We start from the raw sequence: 20,258 nt of genomic DNA, 5'->3' as shown, positions 1-20,258 counted from the left end.
AATAAAATATGTATGTTAGAGGGGAGGGGTCTAAAAAGTTTTCATAAGTAATATAAATGTGAGAAATGTGTGTGTGTGTGTGTGAGAGAGAGAGAGAGAGAGATGGGGGTGGGGCAAAATGTAGTAATTACTCATGCATATACTTTTTTCCCTTTACATTTCTGGTCGTTAGTTAAAACACACTATGCCTTATGGGCAACCCTTTTCATAGATTTTGGTTCGTGGTAATTTGTTCAAACGACGGGGTCCAAAGTCTTTTGTGGCTTATATGGATAACTAAGAAACATTGAAATTCTTAACCCTACCTCTGTTAAAGATACACCTCTGCTGGATCCACCACTGAGCCTCTCTCACGACATGGAGGACACACAGTAGACCAGACTGTTAAATAGAGAAAGAGAGGTAAAATGTAGTACATATTTTGTATAAACTCTTATACGTATTACATATAGCATTCCTGCCGTAAAGACTTAAGAGAACAGAAATTATCCCACCTGTTACGACGTTGTTGGTCTCTTCTTCTTCCTTCTTTTGAAGATATTAGATATCAAGCTGGAGCGGATGTATACAACTTAGTTACAACTTCTGACTTCAGAGGAAGACTACCTAAAAACAACTGCACACACACAAAAAAACTTGATCAACAAAAACTGAATAAAAAAAGCAGGGCACTAAAGTAAATCAACGGCACATAAACGCAAATATCAAGTCAAATGCATACAACAACAATAATCAAATAAAGTGTACACAAAAGTAAATATCAAAGGGACTGCAAACGAAAAAAAGAAACCCTTATATTTATGCACCTTGATTTATAAACCCTTCTATGATAAAGGGGAGGGAGCAATTTTCCAATGAGGGAGATCCGATATTCTTTGCAGTCCTTATGAGCTTGTTTATAAATTAACATTGAAATTTGTAGGGAATTCTGAACCCTCCCTCGTTTGAACTTACACCACTTTAGGATCTATCACAAAGTCTTTCTCACAACAGGAAGGAAATATAAAAGACCATATTGTTTAACAGAATAAAATATGTTTGTTGGAGGGAAGGGGTCTAAAAAGTTTTCATAAGTAATAAATGTGAGAAATGTGTGTGTGAGTGTGTGTGTTTGTAAGAGAGAGAGAGAGAGAGAGAGAGAGAGAGAGAGAGAGAGAGAGTAATAATGTGAGAAATGTGTGTAAGAGAGAGAGAGAGAGAGAGAGAGAGAGAGAGAGAGAGAGAGAGTTCTCATGCATATACTTTTTCCCTTAAAATTTCTGGTTATCGTTTTGATCACACTATCATTTATAGGAAACCCTTTCCAAAGATTTTGGTTCGAGGGTAATTTGTCTATACGAGGGGTCGAAAATGTTTTGTAGCTTATATGGACAACTAAGAAACATTGAAATTCTTTATTTTACCTCTGTTGAAGATACACCTCTGCTGGATCCACCACTGAGCCTTTCTCACGACAGGGAGGACACACAGTAGACCAGACTGTTAAATAGAGAAAGAGAGGTAAAATATAGTAAATGTATATTGTATTCACTGTGTTACGTATTACATATAACATTTCTGTCGTAAAGAATTGAGAGAACAGAAATTATCCCACCTGCTATGACGTTGTTGGTCTCTTCTTCTTCTGAAGATATTAGATATCAAGCTGAAGCGGATGTATACAACGTAGTTACAACTTCTGACTTCAGGGGAAGACTACCTAAAAACGACTGCACACACACACACAAAACTTGATCAACAAAAACTGAATAAAAAAGCAGGGATACTAAAGTAAATCAACGGCACATAAACGCAAATACCGTAAATATGGAAAGTTTTACGTCGATTTATTTTAGCGCATCTGGGTCAATAAGGTGTTGATTAATTTTTTACGTTTTAAAATTTTGCGAATCGTCATTGGCGCTAAAAATAAAAAGCGCTTAAAATTTTCATAACAGTTCATAAGTTACGCATGTGGAATAAATTTTGCATGTACATGCCATCTTTCTTTCGTTGGATTTCATTATACACGAGACTATGTTCCCCGGTAAGATTCTGTCGTGCTAGGGATTCGTTGTTAGATAAAACAACAGGCCTTTCTTTCTTGGAGAAATAATTTAAAAGAGACATACTGCCTGTCAAACCATCAGACGATATTGAATGTAGTTATTGTCACGGGTAACTTGCTTGTAGTATAAAAAGATATCTTGAAATGATCATTGCTTATGAACACCTGTTCACCGGGTTAAAAATAGACATCAGCTGTCAGCAGTATTTTTATTTATATTTTTTGTTGTTGATTTATTTTTAAGAAAAATATTTTGCGAATGCAATGCAAGCGTAAATTTGCTAAAAATTTATCTACAGCAAAAATTTCCAGATTTATGGTATCAAGTCAAATGCATACAACAACAATAATCAAATCAAGTGTACACAAAAGTAAATATCAAAGGGACTGCAAACGAAAACAGAAACCCTTATATTTATGCACCTTGATTTATAAACCCTTCTATGATAAAGGGGAGGGAGCAATTTTCCAATGAGGGAGATCCGATATTCTTTGCAGTCCTTATGAGCTTGTTTATAAATTAACAGTGAAATTTGTAGGGAATTCTGAACCTTCCCTCGTCTGAACTTACACCACTTTAGGATCTATCACAAAGTCTTTCTCACAACAGGAAGGAATTATATAAAAGACCATATTGTTTAATAGAATAAAATATGTTTGTTGGAGGGAAGGGATCTGAAATGTTTTCATATGTAATAAATGTGAGAAATGTGTGTGTGAGTGTGTTTGTAAGAGAGAGAGATAGAGTAATAATGGGAGAAATGTGTGTAAGAGAGAGAGAGAGAGAGAGAGAGAGAGAGAGAGAGAGAGAGAGAGTTCTCATGCATATACTTTTTCCCTTAAAATTTCTGGTTATCGTTTTGATCACACTATCATTTATAGGAAACCCTTTCCAAAGATTTTGGTTCGAGGGTAATTTGTCTAAACGAGGGGTCGAAAATGTTTTGTAGCTTATATGGACAACTAAGAAACATTGAAATTCTTTATTTTACCTCTGTTGAAGATACACCTCTGCTGGATCCACCACTGAGCCTTTCTCACGACAGGGAGGACACACAGTAGACCAGACTGTTAAATAGAGAAAGAGAGGTAAAATGTAGTAAATGTATATTGTATTCACTGTGTTACGTATTACATATAACATTTCTGTCGTAAAGAATTGAGAGAACAGAAATTACCCCACCTGCTATGACGTTGTTGGTCTCTTCTTCTTCTTTTGAAGATATTAGATATCAAGCTGAAGCGGATGTATACAACGTAGTTACAACTTCTGACTTCAGGGGAAGACTACCTAAAAACGACTGCACACACACACACAAAACTTGATCAACAAAAACTGAATAAAAAAAGCAGGGATACTAAAGTAAATCAACGGCACATAAACGTAAATATCGAGTCAATTGCATATACAGCAACAATAATCAAATCGAGTTTAAGTTAATATCAAAGGGGCTGCAAACGAAGGTAAGCATCAAATGACGGCACACAAAAGTAAATGTGAAGTTGATTGCCCACAAAACGTAAAAATATCGAGTCGACAGAAAAAAATAATATCATATCGGTTGCCAACAAAATATCACATCAATCGCACACAGAAAGTTAATATCAGGTCACTGGATACAAAAGTAAATATCAAATCGACAACACAAAAAAAAAAAAAAATAAATAAAATTTAGTCCACTGCACACAAAAGGGAATGTCAAACAGCACTGTTTACTGTGACACGACTGATAGAAATAAAATTGTATCTCTTCTTTTTTTCCTAATGAGAAAATGTTTCCTCGTTCTTAATCACCGATCTTAAATACATGCTACTGATAAATCTCTTACAAAAATATACTAAAATTAACTATTGTTTACAATATCTAACTTAAGTTTACTAAAGTATTGACATTTTAACTATAGTTAATTCAAGTTTTTACCAGATTATATCAGAGTATTTTACGAAAAATTTCAAATTGTTGCATTTTATTATTATTTTTTTTTTGTTTCCTTTCTTGATATGTAAATGCTTATTATAAAAAAGCTTGAAAATAATGAAGTGCATAGAAAAAATTAAATTAAAAAAAAATGTGTGAATTATTTTTAAGTCCATTATACCAAAAACATTATTTATTTTGTTAGAAAAAAAAAAATATACATGCAACGTCTCAAATGTCTTACGTGGATTACTTTCGTTACCTGTTGATGCTTCATTATCATATGCTGAAACTACAAAATTATATGCTGATATTACAACATTATATGCTGATGCTCCAACATTATATGCTGAAACTACAACATTATATGCTGATACTTTAACATTACATATATGCTGAGACTACATCATTATATGCTGAAACTACATTATATGCTGAAACTACAACATTATATGCTGATAGTTTAACATTACATATATGCTGAAACTACATTATATGATGAACCTACATTATATGCTGAAACCTCAACACTATATGCTGATACTTTAGCATTACATGCTACATAATTATATGATAATGCTTTACCATTGTTTGCTGATATTTTTACCTTATCTGATGATTCTTTGAACAACACAATATGATGATATTTCAACATAATATGCTCTACTTTATCATCACAAATTTGCTTACACTTTATACGCTGATGCTACAATAGGGTTTGCTGATACTTTAACATTGTATTATGAAACTCATGGTATGCCGCTTAAAAATCATTGTATAATGGTGCTTGAAAAACATCGAATGACACCAGTAATGATATCAGATACTGTGCCAACGGTGGTATTGTCTTTGTTTGTAAGGCTCCTTATTTTTAATGTATTTTAGAAAAATTCTGATTTAATTCTACAAATAGTAATCCATCTTATACCCATACCTCCCTTTCCAAAGAAGAAATTCTTTAAAATTATATTTGAATATTTTTAATATTCCGAACAACCAAAAGGAATTTGGATCACAATATCGGTAGTGGATTTCGAAACTTTATAAAAATCCGTACAAACAAAGATACATAGCGGGTTCCCATAAATGTTTTACTAAGCTTCTTTCTTTACTCCTTACTAGAATATTTACATCATTACATGTATTCATATGATGGAGAAGTTATTTTAAATCCTATGCATGAGAAGGAAAAAAAAACACTTGCAGTGGCCTGCAACTCGATATTTAGATATATCGACGACGTATTATCAATTAACAATAGTTATTTCCTTTCATTTGTCGACGCGATATATCCCAGTATGTCTGAATTTAAAGATCCCACAGAGTCTGACACATCTATTTTATATCTGGATATTTTACTTGAAAAAGACGCCAATGGTAACATAACAATAAAGCTTTATGATAAACGTGATGACTTTAACTTTTCAATCGTCAACTTCTCGTATGCAGCAAAATACCCATTGCACCTGCATTCGGGGTTTATATCTAATATCGGATATCGGATGGATATCGAATATCTGAAACATAATCCTCCATCGTGTTCATGTTCTCCTTCGCCCTATAACTATAGTCCTCCAGGCTTTTACTGATGAAGTAAATATAGTTAATAATGAGGACCTTAGATCACTCATTTTAAAAGGTCCTAAATTTAGGGAACCCCGATCCTTCAACTGGCGTCGGAATTTCATAAATATTATGGATTCTGTAGAGGACTACGCCAGGCGATGGACCAGACATGAAAAAGAAGACCTTGACACTTTGTCAGAATGGATTAAATGTATCGTATGTATGAAGAAATCGCACATTAAAAGATTGAGGGGCAACATGAAAACTATGTATCCTTCTGTATTCAATAATCCAGAAGTGAAAAAAGAATTAGATTACATGATCAGTATGTACTGGTCCCTGCTGACAAAGCATGTAACAACATTGTCTTTGTTTGTAAGGCTCATTATATTAAATGTATTTTAGAGGAACTTGGATTTAATTATACAAGTGGTAATCCAACTTATAGTTCCCTTTCTAAGGATGAAATTCTTCAAAATCATATGTCAGTTTTGAATATTAATATTTTTAATATTCCAAACAACATAAATGAATTTGAATTACCATATTTATATTGGATTCCGAAACTTCATAAAAATCCTTACAAAGATACATAGCGGGTTCCAATAAATGTTCAACCAAACCTCTTTCTTTACTCCTCACTAAGATATTAACAGTGGTGAAGGAGAAACGTCAAGAGTACTGTGCAACAATATATTCGAGAAGTGGTGTAAATAGATGTGGATACTTAAAAATTCCAAGGAACTTTTGGAAAATTTGAAATCACAAGTTTTTACCAAAATCAACAGCTTGAAAATTTAGGACTTTTCAACTTTATATATAACCATTCCCCACGATAAATTAAAGTCCAGGCTTTTTGATATCATTGACAGTTGCTTTTTCAATAAAAATGGAACTCGTAAATATACTTACCTTGTCATTGGTCATTTGCAAAATTATTTTGTTAAAAAACATTCTGATTGTACACACAAGTACTCTGACGTTGACATTAAAAAGATGCTTGAGTTTCTGATTGACAATATCTATGTGGTTTTTGGAGACCAGGTCTTCCAACAATCTATTGGAATTCCCATGGGTACCAATTGCGTCCCGTTATTAGCAGACCTTTTTTTGTATTCATATGAAGCAGAATTTGTCCAAAATCTTGTACGTGAAAAGACGAAAACACTTGCAGTGGCCTTCAACTCGACATTTAGATATATCGACGACGTATTGTCAATTAACAATGGCTATTTCCATTCTTATGTCGATACAATATATCCTGGTGAACTTGAGATAAAAGATACCACATAGTCTGACACATCTGTTTCATATTTGGAAATTATTTCTTGAAAAAGACGTTAATGGTAATCTAACAACCAAGCTTTATGATAGACGTGATGACTTTAACTTTTCAATCGTCAAATTCCCTTACTTATGCAGCAATATACCTTCATCACCTGCATACGGGGTGTATATATCTCTCAGTTGATTCAATACGCAAGAGCATGCTCTACGTATGTACAATTTCTAAAATCATTGACAAACAAGTTGATGAAACAAGAATATCAACTGTCTCGTTTAAAGTCATCATTTCGTAAGTTCTATCATGGTGAATACAATTCAAGATATTTATTGAGTATTACAGTCCACCGGCCCAAAGTACAATCATATATTAAAATGAGAGATTTACAATTACAGATCAGGCTCACATATTTAAACATATATACATATAGTGTGGGAACATATGAATCATGCTTTTCAATTGTCACATATTAAATTTTCAATGATCTTTTCCCTCTCTTTGAAAGCTAAAAAGGAAAATTTTGCAATATCATTTAAAACTACATCATTTCCATATATAAACATATTCACAGTGTTTTTATAACATCTCAAGTGTTTCAAAATATTACATTTTACTCTAATATCCATACATAATTCACAATTTTCTACAAAGTGCTCTTCATCCTCATAGAAGTTTTACTTGCTATTTGACAAAAGAGACAAAACCTGTTTTCTCTAGGAATACCCTTAAATCGACCATGATCAATTTCCAAACAGTGACTAGAAGTTCTTAATTTAAAAAGTGATTCTCTAAAAGAGTATTGTTTATAACATCTATGTACCTTTCCCGTTCAAAAAGAATTTTGAATTTACAATAAGAATCTAATTTACTATAGGAGCTCAATGATGAGTGCCATTCCTGCATATAGTTATCCTGTACTCTTTGTACAAACTCTTTTAAAAATAATACATTATCACCTACACCTTGACATAGCCATACATAATGGAAACCATATCTAAATAACATTGACTTCACTTCTGATACCCAGTTACCTCTAATTCTACCAACATTGTTTAACTGAAGTAAAAATAAGTAACATCTTTTTGGGTATCTATTATCTTCCATACAAAGTATCTTTAACCAATATGCAATAAATTTCTTAAAGTAGTGTACCATAAGGGAATATCGCCCTAGTTCTCCTAAGACACCTATTTCAGGTGTAATTGTTCTTGAGTCTTAATACTCTTCTACAGAACTTCGTATGTATAGATTCAATACATTTAGATAACTCAAACCCCCATATTTCAGCACCATAAGTCAAAATTGGTACAATCATTCTACCAAAGATGCAAAAGATTTGTTTATATGATGCATTGTACATCTTTATAAATTTATATACTATAAACAATGCTTTTTCCGCAGACACACACAGAGGCTTCATTGTCAATTGCCATGATATTGTACTTGTGAAATATAACCCTAAATATTTGTAAAATGGTACAATTTCAATTTCTTTTCGATCAAAAAACCATTTCTCTGTACTTTTTGTTATATCTCCACGTCTAAACACCATGATGTTTGACTTTTGTAAACTAATTTTCATGTCATATTTATAGTAAAATTTTTCTAATACTTTAATTTGATTTTAAATTAATAACTGTATCTGCAAAATTTACTACATCATCGGCAAAGAGTAACTGCATAATGTTAGGAAACGACTCATCAATGTATATACATTTACATTCCATTGATTCTAATAATTCTGTAAGTTCACCAATAAACATGATAAATAAGAGAGGACTAAAAATGCAACCCTGTCTAGTGCCTATATTACACTGGAAAAAGTCTGAAATATGATTTTGATTTCTAATACATGATGTTAATTGGGAATACATTGACTTTAAAATTAATAAAATTTTTGTACTGACTCCTTTCTTGAATAATTTATACAATAAAATATTATGTTGTACACAGTCAAAAGCTTTTGAGAAATCTATAAAAAGGCAATACAATCTACCTTTGCTTTTACTAATATATTTATATATACTTGCTTTAAGAACAAAGCAATTATCAATAGTAGAAAGAGTTTGTCTAAAACTAGATTGTTGTTCAGCCAACACTTCTCCATATTCTGCCAAACATGTCAATCTATTATTCAAAATTTTGGGAAAAATTTTACTGATAACATTCAATAATGATATTCCCCTATAATTTTCTGTAATATTCTTATCTCCACTCTTATACATAGGGCATATAATAGCCTTACCCCATTCGCTTGGAAAAACACCTGTTTCTAATATAATGTTAAATAATTTTACAAGGTTTTGTGACAATTGATTGAAAGAATTTTTATAAACCATCGATTACTGGAGTTTTATTATTCTTCATTTTACTAAGTGCATCATTTGCTTCCCAAAGTTCATTAGGTTTATCCAATTCAATTACTTCATTTTTTACTTTACCCTCTTCAAGTTCTGTAAGAAAACTCTTGGCCTGTGATTCAAAGACACTATCTATGTCAAACTTAGCAGAGTCTAATTGGGTTTTAAAACAATCTATCCACTTGGTTGATACAATGACCTTGTCAGCAAATACAATTTATCATTGAGTCAAATGCTGACTGACTTTTTTCATACTAATTGCTAGGCCATTATTTACACACTGAATTGTCGACGGGTTATTCCCTTATTTCACGATCATGACAAGGAGCACACGGCGGGTGTGACCGGTCGGCAGGGGATGCTCACTCCTCCATGGCACCTGATCCCACCTCTGATGTTTGGAGGTCCGTGTTTGCTCTGCTCCTATTTTGTATTGTATAATGGACTTTTGAGCTTGAATACTGTTCGTAATCTCCATATATTTCATCTCTCAGTTGATTCGATACGCAAAAGCATAAAAAAAATTCTAAAGCGAGGTAGGTTATGGACAAACAAGTCAATGAAACGAAAATATTAACAGTCTCGGTTGAAGTAATCAATTTGCTAGTTCTATGGCCGACACAATGACCTCATTAGCAAATATAATCTATCATTAAATCAAATTCTTACTGACGGTTTCATACTAATTGTTAAGCCATGATTAACACACTGAATTGTCGACAGATTTTTCCGTTTTTTTCTCTCAATCATGACAAAGAGCACAAGGCAGGTTTGACCGCTCGACAGGGATGCTCACTTCTTCATTGCACCTGATCCCACTTCTGATGTTTTAGAGGTCCTTGTTTGTTCTGTTCCTGAATTGAAATGTATGAATGGACTTTTGAACTTGAATACTGTTCAGTACATATATACATTTCATTCTAAGCTGCATTGGAACAGTTGTTTTTTTTGACTGATTTGCCCTTAATAAAGCAATATTTACCTCAATCCTAGTTATACAGTTTAACTTGATTAACTATTAAATCCATTCCTTAATTTTTCTACAAAAGCATTGTTCTTTGAGATGTTGGAACGTAAAGATTAGTTTCAGTGAAAATGTCATATATATTAAATTTACTGGACTAAGCCTAATGAAAATCTTTTTAAAAACATACATTTGTGTTTCAATACAAAAAAAAAAAAAAAACAAGCATATAATTTCTGACAAAGCCAGTGAGCAGAAACTCGTTAGGGGAGATAGAAACTTGAATTTCTCTTTTCTGGCATTTTGTAGAAAAAAATTCTATAATTTGAGTTGAAGCAAACTCCTCTAAAGAATTGAAAAAGAAAAGAGGCCATTTTTTGTATTGAAGTGTCCTGATTATTTTCCTATTCTAGTATATTTAAGAACATAAAACTGAAATTTTTTTTAGATATTCGAGAGAAAAATAAAGAAAAAAAGTCAATATTAAGCCATGCCAGACTAAAATTCCTTCTTATAAATGAATTCAGATCTTTTACATTTGACTTTGGAAAATGACGTATTGAAGAAAAACATTAATCATCAAATGTAATTAGTTTAATGAAATATATGGAGACAATGAACAGTATTCAAGCTCAAAAGTCCATTTAAACGATACAAATCAGAAGCAGGTCTAGAGCAAACACGGATCTCTAATACAATAGTCATTTCTAAGCAATGCCAATGCTAAATTCATTCTTATAAATGAATTCAGATCTTTTACATTTGACTTTGGGAAATGTAGATTCATGAATCGACATATCTACGAAAACCATAAACCATCAAATGTAGTTAGGTTTATGAAATATGTTGAGATAACGAACCATTTAAACGATACAAATCAGGAGCAGGTCTAGAGCAAACACGGACCTCTATAACATTAGTGGTGGGATCAGGTGTCATGGAAGAGTAAGCATCCTCCCCGACCGGTAACACCCACCGTGTGCTCCTTGTCATAAACAGGAAAATAACGAAAACATTTGTAGACTGCATAAGATGTATAGCTTGAACAAGTTTTCCCTCCAACTGAGCTACCGTGGAGGTTCAACATATCAAAGAAAGTCATAAGCCATCAAATAAAATTAGTTTTATGAATCTTTAATGTCCTTGTTTTCTTCAAAAAGGAAGTTGTTCGACACCTTGTCAGACTAGCGAACTGTAGCTCCCCTAATGATGTTTCATAATAGTTGTTGGGAAAGCATGGACAGGAACAGCATTGCTAATTCCAAAGAATATGCATGGCTATATACCATATCCGTCATTTTATTTCTAACATTCATGGAAAAAAGAAAGAATTCGCAAGTTTAAATTTTTTTGTCAAAACTATCATCGAAAGGCTTTTGAAATTTTAGATAAATATCAAAATCTAATCTATAAAAATCTTCTTATCTTGCTTTTATCTTTCAGAGAAACTATGTGATTATATTTAACACCTAAAATGATATTTTCTTTATCTTCCCCTAAAAAACTTTAAAAAAATTTTTCAAGGAAAATCTTTCATCTACATTATTTTACAGTTGTTATTTTTAAACGACATGCATCATAAAGAAAGGTTTATATATAAATATATGTTACGGTAAATATGTGAATCGGGAATATCATGAATTTCCTAAACCGTTCAGTAAATGCATGTATTTACTGGCTGTTTTAGTAAATACATGTAATTAATGAATAGACAGGGAAATTCATGTATGAGGGGTTATCAAAACGTTCGTGGTTTGATGCGATAAAATTAATACTATGTTGTCGTTGATTACAAAGTTTTTAGGGAACATAAAACAACAAATGTTACTGAAAATTTTAGCCGAATTTACACGTTTTACTGAGCTATATAATCAGCATGACTATACTTATGTTTCAAAGCAATATGAGTGTACAAATACTAAAGTATGCTTGCTTTTAAATATTCATGAGTGTACAAATACTAGTATGCATGGTTTTAAACAGCACTTTTTAATATGAAACTTATTTCTACAAAACTGACATTTGTCATAAATTAATTTCCAATCAGGACTAGACTCTGTGTACTGCTTTTCTATAATTTCGTGTTAAAAGTAATGCTTTAAACTGAAAGGGATGTCACAAATTTGGAAAAAAAAATGGGCACCAAAGTGAAACATTGCATGACTTTAACCATGCAATAAATCTGAAGTAGCAGTATTAACCACAGCATTCACTTCAACGTTTGATAATAAGTTAAACAGATTCTTTAAGTCCGTTATTTTTCTGTCAAGGGAAGGACAAGAAATATTTAAGATTCCAAATTTTCTCATATGTATGCAAATAATCATCAATTTAAAACACATTTTGTTTCAAAAAACACAGAGCACAAGCTTGCCTAATTTATCGTGTTCATGTTCTTCTTCGCCCTATAACTATAGTCCTGCTGGACACGTTATTACTGGTGACATAAATATAGTTAATAATGAGGACCTTAGATCACTCATTTTAAAAGGTCCTAAATTCAGGGAACCCAGATCCTTCAACTGGCGTCGGAATTTCATAAATATTATGGATTCTGTAGAGGACTACGCCAGGCGATGGGCCAGACATGAAAAAGAAGACCTTGACACTTTGTCAGAATGGATTAAATGTTTCAGATGTATGTTAAAATCACGCATTAAAAGATTGAGAGGCAATATGAAAACCATCTATCCTTCTGTATTCAATAATCCAGAAGTGAAAAAAGAATTAGATAGATTACATGATCAATACGTATTGGTCCCTACTGACAAAGCAGGTAACAACATTGTCTTTGTTTGTAAGGCTCATTACATTAAATGTATTTTAGAGGAACTTGGATTTAATTCTACAAGTGGTAATCCAACTTATACTCATAGTTCCCTTTGTCCCTTTCTAAGGAAGAAATTCTTCAAAATCATTTGTCAGTTTTGAATATTTTTAATATTCCAAACAATCAAAATGAATTTGAATTACCATATTTATATTGGATTCCGAAACTTCATAAAAATCCTTACAGACAAAGATACATAGCGGGTTCCAGTAAATGTTCAACCAAGCCTCTATCTTTACTCCTCACTAAGATATTAACAGTGGTGAAGGAGAAACGTCAAGAGTACTGTGCAACAATATATTCGAGAAGTGGTGTAAATCAGATGTGGATACTTAAAAATTCCAAGGAACTTTTGGAAAATTTGAAATCACAAGATTTTACCAAAATCAACAGCTTAAAAACTTGCGACTTTTCAACTTTATACATAACCATTCCCCACGATAAATTAAAGTCCAGGTTTTTTGATATCATTGACAGCTGCTTTTTCAATAAAAATGGAACTCGTAAATATACTTACCTTGTCATTGGTCATTTGCAAAGTTATTTTGTTAAAAAACATTCTGATTGTACACACAAGTACTCTGAAGTTGACATTAAAAAGATGCTTGAGTTTCTGATTGACAATATCTATGTGGTTTTTGGAGACCAGGTTTTCCAACAATCTATTGGAATTCCTGTGGGTACCAATTGCGCCCCGTTATTAGCAGACCTTTTTTGTATTCATATGAAGCAGAATTTGTCCAAAATCGTGTACGTGAAAAGAAGAAAACACTTGCTGTGGCGTTCAACTCGACATTTAGATATATCGACGACGCATTGTCAATTAACAATGGCTATTTTCATTCTTATGTCGATACAATATATCCTGGTGAACTTGAGATAAAAGATACCACAGAGTCTGACACATCTGTTTCATATTTGGATATTTTACTTGAAAAAGACGTTAATAGTAACAACCAAGCTTTATGATAAACGTGATGACTTTAACTTTTCAATCGTCAACTTCCCTTACTTATGCAGCAATATACCTTCATCACTTGCGTACGGGGTATATATCTCTCAGTTGATTCAATACGCAAGAGCATGCTCTACGTATGTACAATTTCTAAAATGAGGTAAATTATTGACAAATAAGTTGATAAAACAAGAATCAGCTGTCTCGTTTAAAGTCATCATTTCGTAAGTTCTATGGTCGATACAATGACCTTGTCAGCAAATACAATTTATCATTGAGTCAATTGCTGACTGACGTTTTACATACTTATTGTTAGGCCATTATTTACACACTGAATTGTCGACGGGTTTTTGCGTTATTTCCTGATCATGACAAGGAGCACACGGCGGGTGTGACCGGTCGGCAGAGGATGCTCACTCCTCTATGGCACCTGATCCCACCTCTGATGTTTGGAGGTCCGTGTTTGCTCTGCTCCTATTTTGTATTGTATAATGGACTTTTGAGCTTGAATACTGTTCGTTATCTCCATATATTTCATGCAATAGTATCAGATACATCTTGTGTATGAAAATCTCAGATATGCAAGCTTGTGCTCTATGTTTTCTGAAGTGAAAAGTATCTCAAACTTGGCAAAATTTCATCAGAATTGAGGAAATGTAGTTAAATGTCCAACTTTGGCATCCTCCTGTGGCCTCCCTGTACTTGTCATATCAAAATTATTGCTACTTTTAAAACAAGCAAACATTTTATGTTCTTAGCTGAAAAATTCAACAATTTTAACTGTGGTTTGATTTTTACATCAAATGAGGGACCGAATTTGGCCATTACCATACCTTATCCTTTAACTTCAAATTCAACTACAGATTCTATCGCACATTCAATTACTACAAAACAGAAGGAACTGTTTTGTTAGTTTAAGGATTAATGCTAACTTTCCTAGTACGTCTAAGGCTCATTTAAACACAATGTTTGATGGTTATGCTTTGGTATACTGGTATTTGACTTTTGCTAGAAGTGCTCGCTTTTGCAATCGACGACTTACCTTTACAATAGGACAATATACGGAAGTTCTTTCGTGATAACAGTTATTTAAATGATAATATTGGGTCATTCCTTCTGGAATGTTTTTCTTCCTTCATGCATTTTCTCCCTTCATACATTCCTTCAGAAAATGAGATTGAAAGAAGATTCTAACACTCAAAAGGTTATTTGAGCTACATATTTCTACCCTATCATCTCTTGCGTTGATTGTATACCGGTAAATCATGTTTGTGCCCCTAAAACCATACCTGTTAGCACGTTTAATATTAATATGGTTCCTCCATACAAAAGGTTAGTTTACATTTCAAAGTAAGTCTTAGAGTCGCGGAGTAAGGAGTTGATCTTTACGTCGCGGGTTCGAATCCCACTGTGGTGGGTAGATAAAGACCTTTGGATGAGACCGTATAAACCGAGGTCCCGTGTCGCAATAGGTGCTGGCACGAAAAAGATCCCTCACTGCTCAATGGCCGGGTAAAGGTCAGAATTTGTAGCCATCCACCGGCAAGTGGTGGCGTCTCCATATGAGTAAAAAACTCTCGAGAGGGACGTTAAACAACAATCAATCAATGAAAGTAAGCCGTCAACTGTTAAAGTCGGTGCTTCTCGAAATAGTCCAAACCTAGTCTTCAAGGTATATACATGTACAAATGTCCGAGATATGTGCTTGTGTGGTTTCATCTTTTCCATCTTTTCGCATTTCAGATCTCAGAGTTTTTATGAATGTAAATTTTGTCAAAGTATATATCCGTATAACCTGGTAATAAAAATAAACATCGCTGATAATGCTTCTTTTTAGTCAAAAATGCAATGCATTTACTACTCATATTTCGGACCCTATAAATGCTGTGTCAGCCTGCATATTACAATCTTATAATAATTTATCAAACTGGCGAAAAATTATTTTCACACAATGTGCAAAAAGTTAAAAAAAAAAAAAAAAGGGTATAGCGCACTTTCCAAGAATTTTACAAACTCTCATGTTTAATGAAAAGTACTCATAACTATGAATGGATATTAGTGGCACATTGAATAAGTACTGAGTTTTGGAAACCAACTTTTCGAAATGAATATGCAAAAGTGCTTCTTAACGTCTATTATAGAAAATATTTCCCAGTATGCTCTGATTGTTGTCAATTATTCACGAGAAACATTTTTTTAATTATGTACGAGTTATTTATCTTTTAAAACTTCATAACTAGTCTTTTTGCATATTAACATATATCACTATAGTCAAATCAAAATATTTGTTTCATATTTTTGATGTTTTTTTTTTTTTTTTTTATTTCTTTGACATTTTACAGAATTATCTCTCGATTTCTTTTTTCTTTTTATCTGTATATTGCTTATATTGCTGATAATGAAATATGAAATATTTCATATATGGAGATAACGAACAGTATTCAAGCTCAAAAGACCATTATACAATATAAAATAGGAGCAGAGCAAACACGGACCTCCAAACATCAGAGGTGGGATCAGGTGCCATGGAGAAGTGAGCATCCCCTGCCGACCGGTCACACCCGCCGTGTGCTCTTGTCATGATCGGGAAATAACGGAAAAATCCGTCGACAATTCAGTGTGAAAATAATGGCCAAACAATTTGTAGTCAGCATTTGACTCAATGATAAATTGTATTTGCTAACAAGGTCATTGTATCGACCTTAGAACTTACGAAATGATGACTTTGAACGAGACAGCTAATATTCTTGTTTCATCAACTTGTTTGTCAATAATTTACCTCGTTTTAGAAATTGTACATACGTAGAGCATGCTCTTGCGTATCGAATCAACTGAGAGATATATACCCCGTTTGCAGGTGATGAAGGTATATTGCTGCATAAGTAAGGGAAGTTGACGATTGAAAAGTTAAAGTCATCACGTTTATCATAAAGCTTGGTTGTTAGATTACCATTAACGTCCTTTTCAAGTAAAATATCCAAATATGAAACAGATCTGTTAGACTCTGTGGTAAACGTTACAAAGTAATATACAGGTTTGTTTACTTGGAAGTCGAAAATAATTCACTACCACACAGCATTGAAAATTGAAACGTACATGATAATTCAACAGTAGACTCTTAGAGAAACAACTTTTTAAATTCTGAGTTTAATTTCTTTATTAAATCTTGTTTAGCAATATTGTTAAGAAATTAACACATGTAAAACGGGAACAAAATACTCTGTTCCTGATAATATTGAATATCAACCATGATTACAGAAATCTGAGAATTCTGTGTAAATACAACAAACTTTGAGATAGACAACACAATTATTTGACGCTACTGTCCTTACAAGTACCTGTATCGTATTACATTTTCCCTGTTAGTATGTAATAGGTCAGTGTCTTTATGTTTGAACATGTCTCTTAAAACTGATTTAATGTACCTGTTTGAATTTTTTGTCTGTATTTTTATTTTCATTTACATGTATCTTGATAATTAATACAAATAAAATGTAAGATAGTCATTAAATATTTTTGTACAATCATAAATGTTTGTTTACTTATATGTAATCATTTCCTTATAATTATGATAATTACCTGTCAGATAGTCCTGTGTATGTATCTATATAATCAATCATCACTTAACATGCAACTTAACACATTTACCCGTACTCCTGTCACTGGACATGTGTCCGTGTTTTTAATTATCTCTCTTATAGTGTCTTCTCTCTATGTATCTGCACGTACACACTTTGTTCCATGATCCCACCCAGAGAAGGTGACTTTTGACGTCATAATACAGGCCCTGTGGTCTGTTTATCCCTTGCTTGGGTGTAAGTATAAGTGATAGAAAGCGTCCGTCCTTGTCTATCATTTGTACTGTGTGAGTGTTCACATCACATACAAGGATGTTCAATAGCGCGTCCGTACAGATACCACGTGGTCGTAGTCCTGATCCAGATGGAGGTCCTGTGTAGGAGAAGCGATGTCTCCCTCCATGGTCTGTCACGACTACAGCACGATCATAGTCAGACACAACGATATCTCCATTGCAGTTCTCTGTGATGTAATTAGGTAGTCTATACAGTTTCTGACGTGTGTTGTCGTACTGTATTGTCTGTGTGTGTTCTCCTGTGTTATTGTAACGGTTTACAAAGGCTGTCTTTGTATAAGTATTATACATCACCACCATAAGATCTCCATTGGAGGGAGAGCAGTAGACACAATGTGGTTCCAATTGTTCAGTTTTCTTTATGAGTGTAGACTTTGTTCTGTTATCTTTAGAAAGTTTGTTGATGTTATAATCCCTATCTATATAAATAAGATCACCTGTAATGTCCACGGTGTGTGCTCCATAATTCCATATATAAGAAGCAATATCTGTTAGTTGATGCAGTGTGTCTCCTGTTATGTTTGTCAAGATTACATTGCTGTTGACGCCATCAGTGATCCAAACCCGTTCTGACGTCACACAGGAAATGTGTCTTACACGACTAACACCTGTTAGTTTGACGGTTGTGTGCAACACGGGTGTTGACATCAGTTTCAGTAAACATTCATTTCTTACTTGTCTTTTTCCTGTCTCTATGATCTGGATTTCAGTCAGTAACTTAATTACATCCTCCCTGTTGATTTCTTCGGTCAGGGAGAGCAGGGAGGGATGTTTCAGATTAGGAGTGTCCTTCATCTTGGGGACACGTGTTTTCTTAATAAATAAAAGGAATTTGACCGCTCTGTTTTCTGACTGTTCAGATGTATGTTCATAGTTTTCTACGCTGACAAGGTGTCTTTTCATTTTTCTAATTTGTTGATGTAATCTCTGAATAAAACCTTTATGTCTGGTTTTAACATCACATACCACAGAGTTAGCGAGATATTTTAGTTTCTCGGCTTTTGTCCACATCTCGGATTGGTGTTTTCTGTTTTCTTTGTGACAAGCTTTTATATCATTTTTAATTTTTGACAGGATAAAACAGCTGTTAAAGATTGTATGACTTCCGATATTTTGAAAGATTTCTTTGTATTGTCGGCGATTTGTTTTATAAGCTGTTCTTATGTCCAATATTTCATGTTTTCTCTGTTTAAAGCAAACAAGAGGTATGTTTTGTTTTCTGTGATCTGTACATTTAACACAAACAGGAAGTTCACACGAGTAACAGTACTTTTCATAGATTCTGCCTGGATGTCTCGCACAAGATTCTTGTATTGGGATGTGTTCATATTTCTCACGGTAAATCAAAACATCGTGGTATATCGTATGTAGATCAATAACATGTCTCTTTTTACACTGTAGACACAGGTCGTGTTTACATGTGTTACAGTAGAATTCTGTGTCCCTCTGACATTGAACACATTCCTTTACTTTACACTGAGCACTGAATCCTTGAGTATCCATTATTTGGAGAGTCTAGGTCTTAAGAAACACCTGCTGCTAAAATGAAAAGTAAAGACAACAATTTCAAAATCCCCTAAAACAATACAAATTTAGGTAAAGATCAGGAACCAGTAAGGGGTAAACATCCCCTCTCCATCGGTGATCCATCGTACGCTCTTTCTCTTGATCACATAAATTGGGTAATTCAAACACAAAGCAGTTTGAAAGTAACTGCTTAATAATTTATTATGAAAAAAATAAAGTCAGTCATTATTCGAACAAACTAAAGTCTATTTTGCAAGATGGTTCATTGTAACGATCATAGAATTTAATTTAATTTGAATTTCAACACAATCGATAATACCCCTGTTTCATCAATTTAATTGTCAGTAGCCTGTCTCGGTCTAGAAATTTATCAAAGTATAAAAGTATATATATATATATATATATATATATATATATATATATATATATATATATATATATATATATATATATATATATATATATACCTCAGAATATTATGAGGACACCAAAAATCTTCTATCGAAATCAAAGCACGCTCATGCCTTGAATGAGTACAATGATCGTTTAGCTATCTCCTGCATATCGAAATCCCCAGCTTAATCTAAAATATGCTGTACATGATTAAAATCATAACGTTAGAAAATGCGCCTTGTTTGTTTATACTCGATAAAAATAAAATATCACATGTCACAATCTTTAAAATTCTTTATCGATCGCTTTATTCTGTACGAATTTGACTGATAAATATTAATTTCAATGGATATTTGGTTTTAAATTTTCACTCCAGAGGAGGTAAGGAAAAACTTAATATGGCATCCTTCAGTCTATAGCTAAAGACTATAAGTTTGCTTCTATAGAATTTGTTGAGATACGCCGTCTTCTATGGCTGAAGATGATACACATAAATAAAGCATTGGTTCACTGGCAGGATCTTCGTTCACTGGCAGGA

At 33.1% G+C, this 20,258-nt stretch overlaps 1 protein-coding gene across 1 annotated transcript; it reads right to left on the bottom strand.

Moving 5' to 3' along the window:
* Positions 1–350: 350 nt before the first annotated feature.
* Positions 351–18,811, bottom strand: LOC133180694 (uncharacterized). The gene is made up of 4 exons (XM_061315161.1): positions 17,660–18,811; positions 3,040–3,115; positions 1,404–1,479; positions 351–381 (listed from the first exon to the last, which is right to left on the bottom strand). The coding sequence occupies exons 1-4, from the start codon at positions 18,809–18,811 to the stop codon at positions 351–353; spliced, it is 1,335 nt and encodes a 444-aa protein (XP_061171145.1).
* Positions 18,812–20,258: the final 1,447 nt, after the last annotated feature.

This window comes from Saccostrea echinata, unplaced genomic scaffold (assembly GCF_033153115.1).
Source record: "Saccostrea echinata isolate AGI-Se365-2 ecotype Australia unplaced genomic scaffold, CSIRO_AGI_Sech_v1 ptg000007l, whole genome shotgun sequence".
NCBI classification, from domain to species: Eukaryota; Metazoa; Mollusca; class Bivalvia; order Ostreida; family Ostreidae; genus Saccostrea; species Saccostrea echinata.
The sequence above is the reverse complement of the archived record's forward strand: the minus strand, read 5'-3'. Positions and strand labels throughout refer to the sequence as shown.

Excerpts from the sequence above, each read along its gene's own strand:
- LOC133180694 (XM_061315161.1), bottom strand. The coding sequence starts at position 18,811 with ATGTGGACAAAAGCCGAGAAACTAAAATATCTCGCTAACTCTGTGGTA. Across the intron at positions 3,116-17,659 it reads GGGTGGGATCATGGAACAAA|TCTGGTCTACTGTGTGTCCT; the intron begins GTGTGTACGTGC and ends TCTATTTAACAG. Across the intron at positions 1,480-3,039 it reads GAGGTGTATCTTCAACAGAG|TCTGGTCTACTGTGTGTCCT; the intron begins GTAAAATAAAGA and ends TCTATTTAACAG.